The sequence below is a fragment of the Pelobates fuscus genome, chromosome 3 (assembly GCF_036172605.1).
Source record: "Pelobates fuscus isolate aPelFus1 chromosome 3, aPelFus1.pri, whole genome shotgun sequence".
Classification (NCBI taxonomy): Eukaryota; Metazoa; Chordata; class Amphibia; order Anura; family Pelobatidae; genus Pelobates; species Pelobates fuscus.
The window spans coordinates 6,152,622-6,174,638 of record NC_086319.1 but is presented as its reverse complement, the minus strand read 5'-3'; the positions used below and the strand labels follow the sequence as shown (position 1 = coordinate 6,174,638).

Here is a 22,017-nt window from a genome sequence, read left to right as displayed (position 1 = left end):
TGTATCGGGAACAGGAAGCTTGTGCTATCCAACCCCAATGTATCGGGAACAGGAAGCTTGTGCTATCCAACCCCAATGTATCGGGAACAGGAAGCTTGTGCTATCCAACCCCAATGTATCGGGAACAGGAAGCTTGTGCTATCCAACCCCAATGTATCTGGAACAGGAAGCTTGTGCTATCCAACCCCAATGTATCGGGAACAGGAAGCTTGTGCTATCCAACCCCAATGTATCGGGAACAGGAAGCTTGTGCTATCCAACCCCAATGTATCGGGAACAGGAAGCTTGTGCTATCCAACCCCAATGTATCGGGAACAGGAAGCTTGTGCTATCCAACCCCAATGTATCGGGAACAGGAAGCTTGTGCTATCCAACCCCAATGTATCGGGAACAGGAAGCTTGTGCTATCCAACCCCAATGTATCGGGAACAGGAAGCTTGTGCTATCCAACCCCAATGTATCGGGAACAGGAAGCTTGTGCTATCCAACCCCAATGTATCGGGAACAGGAAGCTTGTGCTATCCAACCCCAATGTATCGGGAACAGGAAGCTTGTGCTATCCAACCCCAATGTATCGGGAACAGGAAGCTTGTGCTATCCAACCCCAATGTATCGGGAACAGGAAGCTTGTGCTATCCAACCCCAATGTATCGGGAACAGGAAGCTTGTGCTATCCAATCCCAATGTATCGGGAACAGGAAGCTTGTGCTATCCAATCCCAATGTATCGGGAACAGGAAGTTTGTGCTATCCAATCCCAATGTATCGGGAACAGGAAGCTTGTGCTATCCAACCCCAATGTATCGGGAACAGGAATCCCCCACTTGGGCTCCATCCCTTCTTTCTGGCATCACAAACCATCACAGCAGTCCTTCTACAGCACGGCGCGTGTAGATACCTCTGCCAATCAAGGGAACTCCTGGAAGAAACGCACACAGTTCTAACAGGGACTTCCCCCGTCCTAATTACAACCCGGGAATAGGCTTTAAGGGACCACTTCCGGACATCACAGCAACTTCATCAGCATAAGTTGTTATGGTACGAGGAGTTACAGAAAGAAGTTAGACCGAGTAGATGTTCTTCCTCTGGACATTTACTGCATGTGTGAGATTTCAATGAAGAAACCTCAGCTGGCCGCCACTGATAGGCTGAGAGAATGTGCTAACGCCCTCAGCCTATCGTTGACTCCTCTTTGAGAAAAGGAGTAGAAAGGTATGCATTTCTTTTCTCAATGAGGAGCTAATGCTAGGCTGAGAGCGTCAGCTGCCAGTCCAGTGAAGCAAAAGTTCAGATGCAGAATGATCAGGTGTTCATGGTAACATGAGTTCAGAAAGGAGATGGAAGGTCAGTTACAATATACGTCTATTTGTTGGGCTGTCTGAGTCCTATGTAGTGAGGGAATCGTTCCGTTTGCCATGTCTTTTGAGATCCTACCTCATCTGATGGCCAGAAACAGAAAAAATTCAGATTTTCTGGGAAACTGCCCCAGATCTGCCTCATTCTTCTGTATTTAAATAGGAAAAGTAGGAAAGAAAGGTCGCTCAGATCACCACAATGTCAGATATGGAGGGTTCTGGCGCATTGCCCATTCTGTGTTTAACTGAATAGTAACTGACAGCCATCTCATATCCCCAACAGCCACAGCAGGAACACCAGAGGAGGAAGGTGGATGATCCCTCCCCGCAGCAGTGAATTCCCAACCAGGTCCGGGAGGTAGTGGCTGAGACGGCAGTATCCACTGACCCCATCCCTGCAGAAGAGCTGGCACCCGGGCAAAGCCTCTGCCCTCCCCTTGTCCTTAGTCCAGTACCTGACGACCCTCTGATCTACCCAGCTGTAACGTTGGCTGTGGGGCAGAGCACTGCTGGTCTCTGCCCACTGGATCACCCCAACTCCAAGCCAGAGAGCAGAGAGGCCGGGAGTACCAGATGACCACTTAACAGCTGGGGACACACCGGACAGAGCCGAGCTACAGAAGTCACCAGGTCCAGTACTTGTTTATGGGTGGGCTTCTCGACTAACAGGAGGTCAGGTACCTGGTTAGTCTTCCATTGGGAGAAAAGATGTGTGGCAGAAATACCTCTGCCATGTGTTCTTGAGGGGCCTGCTTGCAAGCCTCCAGCCAAAGGACTATGGGCCCTTTAGAAACTATGTGGACAGACTTGGTGTGTGGGATTTTAGATTTGGTTTGGGAACCGAACATGCGCACAAACCAGAGACCACCCGGGAGCTTGTTAAGCCTAATTGACAGTTTGTAACACTTTCCACTGCAGTGTTCTAAGTGTTCATCTGGGTGGTGAACGACCACGAGGTGGCGGCCATATTGTTCAGGGGATGTGTGTTGTGGGGGGTTTGTGTGTTTAAAGGTATTTTTGGTGTTTTTTTTTAAAATGGATGTTTTCTGTGCCTGGAGATACAGTGCCTGACTCAATTATCTCCAAGGCACAGATGAGGGATTATCTTGTTTTATGTGGGAGTGTCCTGGACCTGAGAGCAATTGTGTGCATGTTTTTACTGTAGTCTACTCTCAGGTCCAGGAGGGAGTGCAATTTGCATGGGGACCTGCATATAAGGCCAGTTGTGGCTACCAATAAACAAGTTCCAGTTGACTCTCAACACAGAGCCCCTTCTCGTGCTTAGAGGGGAAAGCTATACCAGCTATAATCCCAACTCTTCGGATTGTTCCTTGGATTGCTATAATCACTAGCTCTTGTAAGAGCTACACTGCTATACCTGTTATACTCTTTCGGAGGAGAGGTCTTCTCACTGGGAGCTGGATTCAGGAGTTTGGTCCAGGGTGAGAAGGGACGGCGCAACCCCAGCTGAGCTGCGGCGGCTATGGTGCTTATGGTACTCGGCGACAGCTAGGAAGCAGCGATTGGCGGAAGCACCCAGTCAGGGTGCCAGGCGGTCCGTCACAACTTTCTGTACTTAACCGTTTATTTGCTGCTGAGAGGTTTAACAGAGTGCGCACCTTCCTGCGGGCCACACGGCTCAATTACAGAGTAACCACATGAGAGGAATGTAGCGTGGCCGAGCAGACAGACCTTGCTAGAGGATCCTCTGTTCGACCACCCGGTCCCACAGGAAGTGCTCACATAGAGCACAGAACTGCTTCCTGTCAGACGGAGAAGACTCTACCGCAGTCTGCCTGCTCGGCCACGCTACAGCAAGGTACGAGGAGAGCTGGGGGGGACGAACTAATGAGACTCTTGGTGGGTGGAGCTATAGGGATACATGGGGAGGAGGGCCTATTGGGACACATGGAGGGCTGGGTGCTAATAGGACACATGTGGGGGGGGGGCTATTAAAACACAGGGCTGGGAGGAGGCTAATGGGATACATGGAGGGCTAGGAAGCGGGTATAAGGACACATGGACGGCTGGGGGGCGAATGGGACACATCAAGGGCTAATGAGACACATACAGGGCTGGGAGGGGGCGAATGGGACTAATGGGGGGCTAATGAGACACATGGAGGGGCTGTGGGGGCAGATGAGACACATGGAAGAATGGGATTGGGGTGGGGGCTAATAAGACACAGGCAGGGGCTGAGGGGGCCAATGGGACATATGGAGACCTGGAGGTGGCTAATGAGACACATGGAGGGTTATAGGAACACATGGACGGCTGAGAGGAGGGCTACTGAGACACATGGCGGGCTGAGAGGAGGGCTATTGGGACACATGGAGGGCCAGGAGGAGGGCTATAGGGACACGTGGAGTAGACATGTCCAATTTGTGTCGTTCCGAATGTCAATTCGGACAATTCAGACATTCGGATACATCCGAATGGCCGACGTTCCGAAGCACAGTATTGCCGAAGTACTAATATACCTACCCAATGGAAGAGTGAAGAATGTTACACTGTATACAAGTTTAAATAAAAAGTATACAAACATAGCCAGGATTCAGCTGTAAGCATTTGCAACACTTACAACAATCAAGTAACACACATTCATATAAAATGTAAGTTACTTAGCTAGTCAATGGAATGACAGGAATGAATTCCCACGGTATTAGGAAGCTATCTACTAAAAGGCTGTAAGACCTAAATTGTTCTTTCAGCCAAATTTACTAATACTAAGTAAAAATTAGTTAGGGGCATGTCTATTAAACAGTGAGCAGCCTGTGGCTGCTCAATGTTAAAAAAAATAAATAAAATTCCCCCCCCCCCGAGCGGCAGGTGGGGGCCCTAAAGTAAAATAGGGGGGTGGGAACATATTGTCTTCCCCCAAAAGAAGAATAAGGGGGGGGAACCTATTTTCCTCCCCGCCCCCATCCCTGAGCGGTGGGTGGGGCCATAAATACCAATAAGGGGGGAACCTATTGTCCGTCCCCCCTGAGCAGCAGGTGGGGGACCTAAATAAAAATGTAACACCCCCCCAGGTGACTAGGGGTCCCCAAACCCCTAGTCACTCCCCTCCCAAAAATAATTAACCCCTACCTATCCCCCTCACCCTAAAAATAATGAGACACATGGAGGGCTGGGGGTAATAAGACACATTGGGGATGGATTGAGACCGATGGATTTCTGGGGTGATGGATTGAGTAGCATGGAGGGGTGGTGAGGGTAATGATACACATGTAAGACTGAAGGGGGTGGAATGAGACACATGGAGGGGCAGGGCAGTAAAATTACACACGGAGGCTATTGAGAAAAAGACACGGAGGGGTCTGGGGAGATAGAGGGGCTGGGGAAGGGGAACAAGGAGACACAGAGGAACTGTGGGGAAAGAGACTCACAGAAGGGCTAGGGAAGGGGAGAAAGAGACAAAGGGGCTTGGGGGAGAAAGACACAAACAAAATGCATCTTCATTTGTGTTCTGCTCTCTCTGCAACTCAGTCGACCTGTGAGAGAAAGACGTCATATTAAAGGGACACTATAGTCACCAGAACTACTACATTTTTATGTAGTGATTGTGGTGGCTATAGTCTGTCCCTGTAGGCTGAGCACTGTAAATGCTGCCTAGGCACATCTCTAGTGACAGTCACTCAGACAGCCACTAGAGCTGCTTCCTAGTCCAGCGCTGCACAGTGTGCTGCACCTACGTTGAGCGTCTCCACGTTTTGCATGGAGATGCGGAACACTCCCTATCGAGATGCATTGAGGAGATGCTGATTGGTGCGGTGAAGCTGAGATCATCCAGTTTACAGCCAACGTGAAGAGCACACTCGTTACATGCTGGGCAACAGCATACATTCACAATTTCAGTCCAATTCTGAAACTTTCCTTAATATGCCAAGGTAGTTGGACTGAAAGATTGATTCTATGCAAATGCACGTCTGCTTACAACAAATCCGCTCTTTTGTTTATGTTGAAGCCCTATGAGTGCTTTCTTTCACGTTTAAGTGATCGTATTCAGTTTTAAGGTGTTTTTTTTCCTGTTTTCATGGCGCGATGAAAGAGGTCCCTCAGGCAGGCCAGACAGAAGTTGGCTGGGCAAGGGTTCCCCAGAGATGCAAAGGAGAAAAACCTTCATATAAAACAGTAAATTAAACCCACATAAATAAAATCATTGCATCCAAGTGAAAAGCAATAATTTTAAACTTTTAAGAGCAGTATAATTAGAATAGACACCTGGGAACGACGAGCAAGTGGGAGGAGCTTCATTGCCCTTTGTTACCGATATTCGTACTGTGATTGGTTGATTTTTATTTACAATGTTAACCATGTCTTTGCTGCTGGGAGGTTTGAGTAAAGAAAGTGAAGCAAATATGAAGCCTCCTGTCTTTTCATGAAATTTACATACTGAGCTCGACTGATTTAACTATAATTGCGGCGGCCATCTTGGCTGTTTCTGGTTCTGCCGCTGACCACGCCCCCATGCCATCACCCCCACCGCTTGTTACCTCAGCTGGTGCTCCGCTGACTGACTCTGTGCTTCGGGTTGTTCTGAGATTCATTGCTTTAATGTAAAGATTCTTTTATTTATTTATTATGGCTAATAAAGAACAAGCCAAGAGGGCTATTACTGACCCACCCTTTCTGAGCAGGCAGGTGAAGTGAGGATCATTTACAATCTACATTGGATCAATTAAAACGGTTTCAAATGCAAGAATCCTCGCCTAAATCCATGTTTATGATTTTATCCCACACTATTACCAGAGAAAACATTTCTGATGTCACTGCCCCTTCTGCTCTCTTCTGGTCAGCGGAGGAATCCCCGCATAACCTGGCCAAAAGGTTTTTAAAAACGGGTAAAGCTACCCATAATAAAAAGCACGGTTTAGACTGTCCTATTCTCCCTCCTAAACAGAGTAAAAGCCTTATCAAACATAGGGACCAATATAAAATCAAAGAATCACTATTTCACCATAAGAAACGTGTGTCTAAATCACACAAACCCTCTGACCGTGAGGAGGCAAACCAGATTCATATCATACTTCATCCAGTGAATCGTCTGATTCAGACTCTGAGGATTATTATGGTTTGGTTGAAGACGTTTCATCCGATGCATTTTCCAAAGATGAGGAGTGTTCCACTATTCCTAATAAAGCGGAGTCTTTTTTGATCGGGGACACATTAAACGTCCAAGAGTCAGTGAATGGGTTCCTGCTGTCCATATTTCACCATATCTGGAGATCTGGGTTAGAAAACCTTTAGATAAGGCTACAACAAACAGACTTTGTGCAGAATGCCCAAGGCCAGTTTTACCTGTGGACAGAAAGAAGCTCAATATGTCTGTCATTTGGCAAACATTTCCAGTCTACTGGGGCCATCTGAGACGTTGGAAGCAGCAAGTTAATACGATCACTCTGTATGTGAGATTAGATAGTATTCCAGAATTAAATACAATTACTAACAAACCATTAGGATCTAATACTCACTACAGAAATGACTAGGTTTTTGTTTGATTACGATCATGATTTCCTTATGAGAATTTTACTGCTGGCAGATAGGACTATTTTCTGTTCGCACAGAATAGGAGTGATATTGCTTGGATACTTTTTTGGCATTTTATATAATTTGTGAATGCCCGTTTTTAGAGGATAGTTTTCCGTTCCTTCCTCTATATTTGCCATTTATTAAACAAGGCAGAACATTGTCCCTTTGTATCCCTGGAGTTTGAGGTTCTATTTTGCTGGATGAGTTTTCTCACCTTTATTTTGGTTTCTGTAGCTGAATCTCCCATGGCTGTCCACCATAAGCACAGAAAACTGCAGTTTCTTTTCCCAGAATGCTCCTGTGCAACACCTCCCAGTATCCACGATCTCCTCCTAGTTCAGAGCTGCCCAAAAGGTAGATCCCCAGATGTTGTAGAATTACAACCCCCCCATGATGCTTTGCATGCCTTTAGAATGGCAAGGCATCATGGGAGTTTTAAAGCCATGGTCATCTACGTTTTGGTCACCCCTGTCCTAGATAAACATAAGATCTTCATCGCATGCTGACATGCATACTTTATAATTAATGCAGAAAATCATCATTTTAACAGAAATATTTGCTATATTTACAGAATAAAATAATATTTCCCATATTCCAGCAGCATGTTCTCTTCCTCTGACCTGGGTTCAGCTTTTACCAAGTTTTAATCGAAATAATCTTCGATGTCAATGTTTGGATCCAGAAGATTTTCTCCATATTGTGAAAGATCCATTTGGTTTAAAATTAGGTTTTCAAAGGTTTCTTCCAAATCCGTTTCCCCAATTAATACGGCACCCATCATCCGTCCATTCTGCATAACCACTTTTACATACTCCATGCCTTTTGTGCACCTCAGCAGCAGCTCATGGTCGGTCCCGAGCCCTTGGGCGTTGTATTTTCCCAACAAGATTACCTGGAGAGAAAAAAAAAAAATCACAGTGGGTAACAGCAGAACAGTGCATATAGCCTGCTTCTTTTATTCTAAATGGGAGGTGGTCTGTGACTAATGAAGATGGGGCAGACACAACGTGCGAGGGGCGGACAGGACAGGACGTGCGAGGGGCGGAGGCGGACAGGACAGGACGTGCGAGGGGCGGAGGCGGACAGGACAGGACGTGCGAGGGGCGGAGGCGGACAGGACAGGACGTGCGAGGGGCGGAGGCGGACAGGACAGGACGTGCGAGGGGCGGAGGCGGACAGGACAGGACGTGCGAGGGGCGGAGGCGGACAGGACAGGACGTGCGAGAGGCGGACAGGACAGGACGTGCGAGGGGCGGAGGCGGACAGGACAGGGGCGGAGGCGGACAGGACGTGCGAGGCGGACAGGACAGGACGTGCGAGGGGCGGAGGCGGACAGGACGTGCGAGGGGCGGAGGCGGACAGGACGTGCGAGGGGCGGAGGCGGACAGGACAGGTCGTGCGAGGGGCGGAGGCGGACAGGACAGGACGTGCGAGGGGCGGAGGCGGACAGGACGTGCGAGGGGCGGAGGCGGACAGGACAGGACGTGCGAGGGGCGGACAGGACAGGACGTGCGAGGGGCGGACAGGACAGGACGTGCGAGGGGCGGACAGGACAGGACGTGCGAGGGGCGGACAGGACAGGACGTGCGAGGGGCGGACAGGACAGGACGTGCGAGGGGCGGACAGGACAGGACGTGCGAGGGGCGGACAGGACAGGACGTGCGAGGGGCGGACAGGACAGGACGTGCGAGGGGCGGACAGGACAGGACGTGCGAGGGGCGGACAGGACAGGACGTGCGAGGGGCGGACAGGACAGGACGTGCGAGGGGCGGACAGGACAGGACGTGCGAGGGGCGGACAGGACAGGACGTGCGAGGGGCGGACAGGACAGGACGTGCGAGGGGCGGACAGGACAGGATGTGCGAGGGGCGGACAGGACAGGACGTGCGAGGGGCGGACAGGACAGGACGTGCGAGGGGCGGACAGGACAGGACGTGCGAGGGGCGGACAGGACAGGACGTGCGAGGGGCGGACAGGACAGGACGTGCGAGGGGCGGACAGGACAGGACGTGCGAGGGGCGGACAGGACAGGACGTGCGAGGGGCGGACAGGACAGGACGTGCGAGGGGCGGAGGCGGACAGGACAGGACGTGCGAGGGGCGGAGGCGGACAGGACAGGACGTGCGAGGGGCGGACAGGACAGGACGTGCGAGGGGCGGACAGGACAGGACGTGCGAGGGGCGGACAGGACAGGACGTGCGAGGGGCGGACAGGACAGGACGTGCGAGGGGCGGACAGGACAGGACAGGACGTGCGAGGGGCGGAGGCGGACAGGAAAGGACGTGCGAGGGGCGGAGCCGGACAGGACAGGACATGCGAGGGGCGGAGCCGGACAGGACGTGCGAGGGGCGGAGCGGACGTGCGAGGGCGGGGCGGACGTGCGAGGGGCGGAGGCGGGGCGGACAGGACGTGCGAGGGGCGGAGGCGGGGCGGACAGGACGTGCGAGGGGTGGACAGGACGTGCGAGGGGTGGAGGCGGGGCGGACAGGACGTGCGAGGGGCGGACAGGACGTGCGAGGGGTGGAGGCGGGGCGGACAGGACGTGCGAGGGGTGGAGGCGGGGCGGACAGGACGTGCGAGGGGTGGAGGCGGGGCGGACAGGACGTGCGAGGGGTGGAGGCGGGGCGGACAGGACGTGCGAGGGGTGGAGGCGGGGCGGACAGGACGTGCGAGGGGTGGAGGCGGGGCGGACAGGACGTGCGAGGGGCGGACAGGACGTGCGAGGGGTGGAGGCGGGGCGGACAGGACGTGCGAGGGGCGGACAGAACGTGCGAGGGGTGAAGGCGGGGCGGACAGGAGGTGCGAGGGGTGGAGGCGGGGCGGACAGGACGTGCGAGGGGTGGAGGCGGGGCGGACAGGACGTGCGAGGGGTGGAGGCGGGGCGGACAGGACGTGCGAGGGGTGGAGGCGGGGCGGACAGGACGTGCGAGGGGTGGAGGCGGGGCGGACAGGACGTGCGAGGGGCGGACAGAACGTACGAGGGGTGGAGGCGGGGCGGACAGGATTTGCAAGGGGTGGAGACGGAGCGGACAGGAGGTGCGATAGGTGGAGACTGAGCGGACAGGAGGTGCGATAGGTGGAGATGTGACAGGGAAGCAATGCAGTACGTAGAGAGAAATCCAAAAAATAAAATCAATCATGCAATGTAAGCAATGTACACACCTTATAATTAAAGAATTTGGTAATGTGTGCAAACAGTTCAAAGCAGAAATCCATTTCAATGTCTTGTCCCAGGAGATCTGCAGTAATGCACTTCGCAGCGTACCATCCCATCTGGCGGGCTTGAGTCCACAATCTCATCTGATAGAGTAATATTAATGTAGCCTATATTATCAGTCCTAGCACTGCATTCACACACCGACTCTATAACCATCACATACTCTCCTCCATATATTGTTTACAATTCTCCTTTAGACTTTCAGACGCTCCCTGTATATTATTTAGTCTACGCCAGAGGACTCCCATCTTTTTTACTGGGTCCCCAATGGTTGCAACATAAACTACACTCATCAGACTGCAAACCTGTCACTATAGCATCATTGCTTCCTAGAAGAAAGGAGATATCTTTAACATTGGGAATAAACAAACTGAAGTGTTTGAATTTATATTAATTTATGAATGATAGAATGTGTCGCTAAGCTGCTCTCATAGCACTGTATGTTCCTCCAGGAGACTCTCACTATGTCATCAATAACACCATGCTGTCACAGCGCCTCCTGTATTACCTGCTGCCACAAGGCGCTTCGCTTCCAGGACGCCGTGCAGATGTCGCCAGCCGCGTATATGTCTGGCAGCGATGTACGCATGTGCTCATTAACCCTCAAACCTCCGTCTTCCCCTAAATCAAACTGGAAAGATTTGAGCAGAGTGTGGATTGTCCCCTGTGAATGAGCTCATGGAAAGATGGATAAATCCAAAACATATAAAGTAAAGCAGAGGAATCGGACACAAGATCAGTGAGACGACGTTACACAGGAGTACAGACTTATTGTAGGCACCTCTCCTCCATAATGACACTGTCAGTGCCGCTCATAGAAAAGTATGAAATAAAAACAGTAAATGCAGAAAGGCTCACATTGTTACCGCAGATGAAGGGCTCGATATTAGGAACCACTCCTGTGGCACTGACTAGAAAGTCGCAGCCATAAGTATTTCCATTGGTTAGCTGGACGTAAACCGGCCACGAGGCTGGAACACAGAAAGAATCACAGGGTAACCAGATCAGACAATGACAGACAGTGTGTTCCAGTGTGTCTGAATAGGTCTCTGGTTGTACAATTACCACACATTGTAAAGCACTCTGGATAAGGGAGCGTCACAAGAACTGCTAAATAAAACTGAAATGTGTTTGCGTTTCTCACCACTAGAGAGCGCTATATAGTAACAGAATATTACAGAGGAATGGCAGCACTATTATACAGTTTGTTAAAACAGAGTTTATATTTTCCTTTTACTAAAAAGGACATTCTACACACTATAGGCATTACAGCTCATTGTATACTTACAGCTTATTATATTACTAAAGGGACATTCTACACACTATAGGCATTACAGCTCATTGTATCCTTACAGCTTATTATATTACTGAAGGGACATTCTACACACTATAGGCATTACAGCTCATTGTATACTTACAGCTTATTATATTACTAAAGGGACATTCTACACACTATAGGCATTACAGCTCATTGTATTATTACAGCTCATTGTATCCTTACAGCTTATTATATTACTGAAGGGACATTCTACACACTATAGGCATTACAGCTCATTGTATCCTAACAACTTATTATATTACTGAAGGGACATTCTACACACTATAGGCATTACAGCTCATTGTATCCTAACAACTTATTATATTACTGAAGGGACATTCTACACACTATAGGCATTACAGCTCATTGTATACTTACAGCTTATTATATTACTGAAGGGACATTCCACACACTATAGGCATTACAGCTCATTGTATCCTTACAACTTATTATATTACTAAAGGGACATTCTACACACTATAGGCATTACAGCTCATTGTATACTTACAACTTATTATATTACTGAAGGGAAATTCTACACACTATAGGTATTACAGCTCACTGTATTATTACAACGTATTATATTACTGAAGGGACATTCTACACACTATAGGCATTACAGATCATTGTATTATTACAGCTCATTGTATACTTACAGCTTATTATATTACTGAAGGGACATTCTACACACTATAGGCATTACAGCTCATTGTATCCTTACAGCTTATTATATTACTGAAGGGACATTCTACACACTATAAGCATTACAGCTCATTGTATACTTACAGCTTATTATATTACTAAAAAGGACATTCTACACACTATAGGCATTACAGCTCATTGTATACTTACAGCTTATTATATTACTGAAGGGACATTCTACACACTATAAGCATTACAGCTCATTGTATACTTACAGCTTATTATATTACTAAAGGGACATTCTACACACTATAGGCATTACAGCTCATTGTATTATTACAGCTCATTGTATACTTACAGCTTATTATATTACTGAAGGGACATTCTACACACTATAGGCATTACAGCTCATTGTATACTTACAGCTTATTATATTACTGAAGGGACATTCTACACACTATAGGCATTACAGCTCATTGTATACTTACAGCTTATTATATTACTGAAGGGACATTCTACACACTATAGGCATTACAGCTCATTGTATCCTTACAGCTTATTATATTACTGAAGGGACATTCTACACACTATAGGCATTACAGCTCATTGTATCCTTACAGCTTATTATATTACTGAAGGGACATTCTACACACTATAGGCATTACAGCTCATTGTATACTTACAGCTTATTATATTACTAAAAAGGACATTCTACACACTATAGGCATTACAGCTCATTGTATACTTACAGCTTATTATATTACTGAAGGGACATTCTACACACTATAGGCATTACGGCTCATTGTATTATTACAACTTATTATATTACTGAAGGGACATTCTACACACTATAGGCATTACAGCTCATTGTATTATTACAGCTCATTGTATACTTACAGCTTATTATATTACTGAAGGGACATTCTACACACTATAGGCATTACAGCTCATTGTATACTTACAGCTTATTATATTACTGAAGGGACATTCTACACACTATAGGCATTACAGCTCATTGTATCCTTACAGCTTATTGTATTACTAAAAAGGACATTCTACACACTATAGGCATTACAGCTCATTGTATTATTACAGCTCATTGTATACTTACAGCTTATTATATTACTGAAGGGACATTCTACACACTATAGGCATTACAGCTCATTGTATCCTTACAGCTTATTGTATTACTAAAAAGGACATTCTACACACTATAGGCATTACAGCTCATTGTATTATTACAGCTCATTGTATACTTACAGCTTATTATATTACTGAAGGGACATTCTACACACTATAGGCATTACAGCTCATTGTATTATTACAGCTCATTGTATACTTACAGCTTATTATATTACTAAAAAGGACATTCTACACACTATAGGCATTACAGCTCATTGTATACTTACAGCTTATTATATTACTGAAGGGACATTCTACACACTATAGGCATTACGGCTCATTGTACCATTACAACTTAGTGTATTATTACAGCTTATTGTATCATCACACCTCAGTATATTACAGTTCAGTGTATTACTATTACAGCTCAGTGTACAATTACATCTCAGTATATTAATATTACAGCGAAGTGTATTATTTTGACAGTTCAGTATATTAAAGTGACTCTATAGTCAACATATAAAAGCAAGAAAGACAGGTCCCCAAGCCTTCTTTCTTGCTTTTATATGAACTTGTCATATAAAAAAACAAAAATAGAGTAAGTTTTAATGATAAAACTTACCTCTTTTCCAGCGCCGAGCTCCCTGCTAGGCCACGCCCCCTTTTTCGTCAAAATCGCAGGGCCCAATAGGACACTTCTCCTTGAGAAGCGTCATCGCGATGTGGTGCGCATGCACGGTTTCGCGCTGCACCAATCACATTCTTCATAGAGCAGCATTGAATGCCGCCCTATGAAGAAACTCAGCGCTCAACCGCTCATGTGCACGGAATGTGCGTTCGCGAGCTGAGCTGTCTGACTGATAGCTCAGCTCGCTTTCTATACCCGCCCCCCTCCTCAGCCAAACTGTTTGCAAATAAACACTATATATAGAGATCTCTCTCTCTCATATATATATATATATATATATATATATATATATATATATATATATATATATATAGTGTTCCTATGCACACACACACGTAGTAAAAATTAGACATACACGCACACACACTTTCTCCATCCCCATCATCCATTCCCCAAATCCATCCACTCCCATCATCCATATCCAGCCATCCCCATCATCCATCCTCACCCTCAGTCACGCCTTTTTAGGGCCTCTGAACTCGGAAGTCCCTCTGGTGGCCGTCTGAGTGACTGCAACAAGAGGTGTTCCAAACTTCGAATGTAAACACTGCATTTTCTCAGAAAACACAGTGCTTACAGGAAAAAGGCTGCAGGGAGCTGTAGCACTCACCTGAACAACCTCATTAAGCTGAAGTTGTTCAGGTGACTATAGTGTCCCTTTAATATTACAGCTCGGTGTGTTACTGTCACAGCGCGGTGTGTTACTGTCACAGCGCGGTGTGTTACTGTCACAGCTCGGTGTGTTACTGTCACAGCTCGGTGTGGCGCGGTGTGTTACTATTACAGCTCGGTGTGTTACTATTACAGCTCGGTGTGTTACTATTACAGCTCGGTGTGTTACTATTACAGCTCGGTGTGTTACTATTACAGCTCACGGCTGAACTCCCCCAAGGACATCGTTGGTAAGGGGAGCGGAGCTTGGGAATCACAGACAGACCTGGACTAAAATATATTAAATCCCAGCATTTCAGAGACAGCTTTGTAGCACCATATAAGCATTAGTGCTTATGGTTCTTGGAGTGGGTGCAGAGATGACGCTCTGTAAAGCACGGCCACTGGACAATCAGCAAAATACATGTCTAACTCGCCCTGACTACTCACTGGGGTCTGGAGTGCGGCTGCCATCTTTGTGTGGTGGAGAAAATGTGGTCATGTTCAATGTTTTAAACTCCTCTTGAAGAAAAATTTGCTTCACCTCACATTCAGCCTCTACATGAACACAATGGGAAAACTACGCAGAGTAAAAAACGAGAGGAATAAAATCACATTAGATTAAAGTACAGCTTTTCTAGGTGGACAACAATCAGGGGGGGTGTAAACCAACCTCCTCTGTGGCTTTAAGCTTCAGCCCTTCGTGCCAGTCTGGACCCAGAGCGCTGCCCACCGAGGAGTCATTCCTGCCTAAAATGGACAGACACGGGAGTTACAAGTCGGGGATAGTAACTTCCACCCACCGAGTAGTCATTCCTGCCTGAAGTCGGGGATAGTAAATTCCATTACCGCACTCTAACAAGTGTCATTAATAAAACGTGTTTACCATTTCTACGCATTATTTTGTTGAGGAAATATCAGGTAAATAGAAATAAATGCACTCTGTATAAATGAGCTACAAAACCTGTCAGGAGAAAAGGAAATGGAGTTTAGTCCAATAAAGCTCAATTTTACATCTGAATTAGGTGCTATTATACGGAGTGTGATTGTCGCACTGTCTTAGGGTACGTGGTCGTTTCTGCAGTCTCTAATATAAGCATTGGGAATGTCTCCACGTAAATCCTTTTTAACGAAATAGAACAGATTTTTTTTTTAATAGACATAGTGATGTTATTACGTTTCGGTCTATATCTGTCTACATCCCGCGTCCCAGCTCTCTCTGTGTCGTTATTATCCTGCGAGGAATAAATTAATGAAACTCACTGGCAGGGACATCCATTGTGTAACGGCTTCTCTTGCAGGTCAGAGACGTTGCTGCCTTATCAGCTCTGAGCTGTGAGATTAGAAATTGTGCTGCTCCAGCGTCAAAGAAAGTGTTTCCGATAGATTTGTCTTTAATGGCCCAGATGACCTCACAGCCCTCGATCTCATAGCTGCAGACAGAGAGATCCAAACAAAGAGTCTCAATTCACGTTCAGGAGACATTAAAAGATTACTCTAAGCCCCATATCACATCTGTATGATTGCAGTGGTTATGGTGCAGCGATAACTCCATATCTGGCAGCGCTGTAAATAAACACACGCTCACATTGGAAGGATCCAACGATGTGGCCAATCACTGCACAAAGTCTGCTTCACACTCCCCGAACCCCCAAAGCATTACGGCTTGCATAAAGTGTCCTCCCTTTCTCACTTTTAAAAAGGGCCAATTTCATTTCTGGACGTTTGTTCTTCACAATTTCTGGTTTAATGAATACATTGTTATTTAAAACTGATGTAAAAATAACCGGTCCTGTTACTTCCTGGTTCGGTTAGCTCAGTGGAGATAAACTCAAGAGGCAGCAATTGCTCAGAGCACCAGCCGTGCAACGACGTCTCATTGAGCTGCATTGGGAAGTCTGTGATTGGACAGCCACGGGAAGTCTGGGCGGGGTTAGAAGGGGAGGAGCTTGCCAAGGCTTCAGACAAGAGATCTTCGATAAACTCCCAATTAAAAAAATGCATTATTAAAATTATAATAATTAAATGCATGCAAGTTCTCATTTGGGTATATCTACTAAACAGTAAATTTTACGTATTTTGTATTTATGCTGTGGGGTGTCTCTTTACCTCCTATCAATTATGAAGTAAAATAATGACCACAAAACAAAATTACGAAGCACAATTTGATAAAAATGAGATTCTCACACCAATTCCAGTGCGATGCCTCCATTTCCCACAATCACCACCCGCCTGGCATTGGCGAGATGCCTCTGAAACTCCTGAAACAAGACAATGAATATGTTAACGCTCCGTTACAGAACACGCACTGTATCATTCTGCTCCATAGCGAATAGGTTTTGGTTTATCAGAAACCCAACGCTTCTTGGGAATTATGTTTCGTCACCCATTAATGCATTTCTGGCAGTTATTAATTAAAGTATGAAGTGTCTGAAATTGTGTGAATTTTACGTTTAAATAAAATCTCCAAGTAAATTTGCTAAGAAAAGCTTACACTTTTTCTATTTATTTTGTATTTTGCCAGCACTGAATGTAAATTGTATTGGTTTTGGCTTTATAAATTTCAGGTAGTTTATTATCCACAAGTAAAACAAACCTCAATTTAAAGTTATAGCACATTAGAAAAAAAACAAAACACTTCTCATTTTTCGAAGTCCATATTAAAGATCGGTGCTGCTTAGCGAGTACTCTGTAAAAACGTGAAACTCATGAAGCTGTTCTGGAAAGCTAAGCTTCTTTCTACCAATGTTACTGCTGGAAACAATGAGCCCAATGGGTGTCTCCATTCACACATTTTTAAAGCAGTAATCATGTTGTTCTTGGGTAAATTTAGCAGATCCAGTCATTTAAGATGTAAGTGGGTAGATACAGTGGGTAAGTGGGTAAGTAGGTAAATAGGGTGGGTAAGCGGGTCGATACGGTGGGTAAGTGGGTAGACACGGTGGGCAGATACAATGGATAAGTGGGTAGATACAGTAATTGGATAGATACAGTGGTTAAGTGGATAGATGCGGTGGGTAAGTGAGTAGGTAGGGTGGGTAAATAGATACATACAGTGGGTAGATGCGGTGGGTAAGTGGGTAGATGCGGTGGGTAAGTGGGTAGGCAGGGTGGGTAAATAGATACATACAGTGGGTAGATGCGGGATGCGGTGGGTAAGTGGGTAGATGCGGTGGGTAAGTGGGTAGATGCGGTGGGTAAGTGGGTAGGTAGGGTGGGTAAATAGATACATACAGTGGGTAGATGCGGTGGGTAAGTGGATAGATGCGGTGGGTAAGTGGGTAGGTAGGGTGGGTAAATAGATACATACAGTGGGCAGATGCGGTGGGTAAGTGGGTAGATGCGGTGGGTAGATACGGTGGGTAAGTGGGTAGATGCGGTGGGTAAGTGGGTAGGTAGGGTGGGTAAATAGATACATACAGTGGGCAGATGCGGTGGGTAAGTGGGTAGATGCGGTGGGTAAGTGGGTAGGTAGGGTGGGTAAATAGATACATACAGTGGGTAGATGCGGTGGGTAAGTGGGTAGATGCGGTGGGTAAGTGGGTAGATGCGGTGGGTAAGTGGGTAGGTAAATAGATACATACAGTGGGTAGATGCGGTGGGTAAGTGGGTAGATGCGGTGGGTAAGTGGGTAGATGCGGTGGGTAAGTGGGTAGGTAAATAGATACATACAGTGGGTAGATGCGGTGGGTAAGTGGGTAGATGCGGTGGGTAAGTGGGTAGATGCGGTGGGTAAATAGATACATACAGTGGGTAGATGCGGTGGGTAAGTGGGTAGATACGGTGGATAGATACAGTGGGTAAGTGGGTAGATACGGTGGGTAAGTGGGTAGGTAGGGTGGGTAAATAGATACATACAGTGGGTAGATGCGGTGGGTAAGTGGGTAAATGCGGTGGGTAAGTGGGTAGGTAGGGTGGGTAAATAGATACATACAGTGGGTAGATGCGGTGGGTAAGTGGGTAGATACGGTGGATAGATACAGTGGGTAAGTGGGTAGATACGGTGGGTAAGTGGGTAGATACGGTGGGTAGGTCTGATTACCTGCGCACTGTCTGTGTCGCGTATTCCCAGCACATAGGGGTTTCCTTGGTCAATTAATTTAGGTTTTGCTCCAGCACAAACACACAGCTTTTTGTAGAAATACTCAGATCCATCTTTAGTGATTATTTTCTGAAAGTACAGAAAGAAGCTTACCGTTATTATGGCAATTACAGGTACCCCCCCAGTGACACCATCAGCCTGTATGTACAGGTACCCCCCCACGTGTCATCATCAGCCTGTATGTACAGGTACCCCCCCCCCAGTGACAACATCAGCCTGTATGTAAATAAATCTGTCATTGGATGAGAATCAGGTTTTTTTTATTTGTAATATTTCCTAAAGCATTATCTACAGAAAAACAACTTTAATATACACAATTATGTATACAGCACCAACATATTCTGCAGCGCTGTACAAGATGTAAACATTTAATTGTAATTAAAGACACTGGTGTCCCATCCAGCCTGTAATAATCACATTTTGTGATGAAACAGCAGATGTTTTATAGGATTTATTTACCTTCTCATCACATTTCAGCTCGCTCACCGCTGACTGAACCACCTTAATATTTGGATATTGTCTTTCCAATTCTGTGCTGATCTGTTCTGTAACATCAAACTCTTCCAAAACCCTTGAAACCTTTCAGAAAAGATGAGAACACATGTTATTGCATACTGAGGGAATGATTTTCTTTGCACTTGTTGGGTGCACTGTGTGTGTGTGTGTGTGTGTGGGGGGCGAGCACTGTGGTGTGTGTGGCGGGGGCTGCACGTGTGTGCCACTCCAAGGCACACAGGAGGTCCCCTCTGCATGGGCCAGCAGGGGAAGTCAAAGGATCTCCACTATCTGAATCACATTATATCGTATCTGCCCAGAAAGAAATGAACTCAGTGAATGCTCTTACCTGCTTTAAATTGGTCACTGCCTTAATTAACGGAGAGGCTGTTATCAGATACACATCTTCTGCAGGAAACTGAGATGCAAGCTTGGGAAAAAAATATATTAATATTTAATAAATATTAAGAGTTAATATAACATTACTATCCAACATCCAGGGTTATTTTACATCAATAAATAACACATTACACCTTTTCAGTCCAGAGACGAGTAACGTGTAAAGATTAGAGATGGCTGATTTAAACAGAACGAAATTCCAGCCATTCCAGGGTGAGTCTTAGGTAAGTCACTCTGGGTGGGTATTATTACACTGGGTGACGGTAGGTGGCTCTGGGTGGGTATTATTACACTGGGTGACGGTAGGTGGCTCTGGGTGGGTATTATTACACCGGGTGACGGTAGGTGGCTCTGGGTGACGGTAGGTGGCTCTGGGTGGGTATTATTACACCGGGTGACGGTAGGTGGCTCTGGGTGGGTATTATTACACTGGGTGACGGTAGGTGGCTCTGGGTGGGTATTATTACACCGGGTGACGGTAGGTGGCTCTGGGTGGGTATTATTACACTGGGTGACGGTAGGTGGCTCTGGGTGGGTATTATTACACCGGGTGACGGTAGGTGGCTCTGGGTGGGTATTATTACACCGGGTGACGGTAGGAGGCTCTGGGTGGGTATTATTACACCGGGTGACGGTAGGTGGCTCTGGGTGGGTATTATTACACTGGGTGACGGTAGGTGGCTCTGGGTGGGTATTATTACACCGGGTGACGGTAGGTGGCTCTGGGTGGGTATTATTACACCGGGTGACGGTAGGAGGCTCTGGGTGGGTATTATTACACCGGGTGACGGTAGGTGGCTCTGGGTGGGTATTATTACACCGGGTGACGGTAGGTGGCTCTGGGTGACGGTAGGTGGCTCTGGGTGGGTATTATTACACTGGGTGGCGGTAGGTGGCTCTGGGTGACGGTGGGTGGCGGTAGGTGCTCACGTGCTCGGTGCAGGTCACTCCGGAGATTCCGCCTCCAATCACCAGCAATCCGCCCAGCTCGGCCGCCATCTTGCTCCCCCAGTTCCGGGTTCCAGTGACGGGCGGGATGCTGTGCGCTCATTGGCTGCTTCTATCTACTGCCGTGACGTCATGGTTGGCAACCGCGTCTAACGACCCCCCCCCCTACAGCCCTACAGTAACCTACCTACCCCCCCCCGTGACCTACCTACCCCCCCCCCAGTGACCTACCCCCCCCCCCCCAGTGACCTACCTACCCCCCCCGTGACCTGCCTGACCCCCCCCCCTACAGCCCTACAGTAACCTACCTACCCCCCCCCCCGTGACCTACCTACCCCCCCCCCAGTGACCTACCCCCCCCCCGTGACCTGCCTGACCCCCCCCCTACAGCCCTACAGTAACCTACCTACCCCCCCCCGTGACCTACCTACCCCCCCCGTGACCTGCCTGACCCCCCCTACAGCCCTACAGTAACCTACCTACCCCCCCCCCGTGACCTACCTACCCCCCCCCAGTGACCTACCTACCCCCCCCCGTGACCTGCCTGACCCCCCCCCCCCACAGTGACCTACCTACCCCCCCCCCACAGTGACCTGCCTGACCCCCCCCCCACAGTGACCTACCTACCCCCCCCACAGTGACCTGCCTGACCCCCCCCCCACAGTGACCTACCTACCCCCCCCACAGTGACCTACCTAACCCCCCACAGTGACCTGCCTGACCCCCCCCCCCACAGTGACCTGCCTGACCCCCCCCCCCACAGTGACCTGCCTGACCCCCCCCCCCGTGACCTACCTACCCCCCCCACAGTGACCTACCTAACCCCCCACAGTGACCTGCCTGACCCCCCCCCCCGTGACCTACCTACCCCCCCCACAGTGACCTACCTAACCCCCCACAGTGACCTGCCTGACCCCCCCCCCCCACAGTGACCTACCTACCCCCCCCACAGTGACCTACCTACCCCCCCACAGTGACCTGCCTGACCCCCCCCGTGACCTACCTACCCCCCCCCACAGTGACCTACCTAACCCCCCACAGTGACCTGCCTGACCCCCCCCCACAGTGACCTACCTACCCCCCCCACAGTGACCTACCTAACCCCCCCACAGTGACCTGCCTGACCCCCCCCACAGTGACCTACCTAACCCCCCCACAGTGACCTGCCTGACCCCCCCCACAGTGACCTACCTACCCCCCCCCACAGTGACCTGCCTGACCCCCCCGTGACCTACCTACCCCCCCCACAGTGACCTACCTAACCCCCCACAGTGACCTACCTACCCCCCCACAGTGACCTACCTAACCCCCCACAGTGACCTGCCTGACCCCCCCACAGTGACCTACCTAACCCCCCCACAGTGACCTGCCTGACCCCCCCCCACAGTGACCTACCTACCCCCCCCACAGTGACCTACCTAACCCCCCCCACAGTGACCTGCCTGACCCCCCCCACAGTGACCTACCTACCCCCCCCACAGTGACCTGCCTGACCCCCCCCCGTGACCTACCTACCCCCCCCACAGTGACCTACCTAACCCCCCACAGT

At 48.3% G+C, this 22,017-nt stretch overlaps 1 protein-coding gene across 2 annotated transcripts; it reads right to left on the bottom strand.

The window, feature by feature from the left end:
- Positions 1 to 6,265: 6,265 nt before the first annotated feature.
- PYROXD1 (pyridine nucleotide-disulphide oxidoreductase domain 1) lies at positions 6,266 to 20,539 on the bottom strand. Of its 2 annotated transcripts, XM_063446645.1 has the most exons (12): positions 20,451 to 20,539; positions 19,471 to 19,551; positions 19,086 to 19,205; positions 18,567 to 18,695; positions 16,712 to 16,785; positions 15,788 to 15,957; positions 15,198 to 15,274; positions 14,975 to 15,104; positions 10,962 to 11,074; positions 10,612 to 10,734; positions 10,049 to 10,186; positions 6,274 to 7,778 (listed from the first exon to the last, which is right to left on the bottom strand). In XM_063446645.1, exons 1-12 carry the CDS (start codon positions 20,517 to 20,519, stop codon positions 7,530 to 7,532), a joined length of 1,473 nt encoding a protein of 490 aa, XP_063302715.1. In that variant the 5' UTR covers positions 20,520 to 20,539; the 3' UTR covers positions 6,274 to 7,529. The 2 variants fall into 2 exon arrangements, with proteins under 2 accessions (XP_063302717.1, XP_063302715.1); XM_063446647.1 differs by lacking the exons at positions 14,975 to 15,104; positions 15,198 to 15,274 and having other exon boundaries at positions 6,266 to 7,778.
- Between the last annotated feature and the right edge of the window lie 1,478 nt (positions 20,540 to 22,017).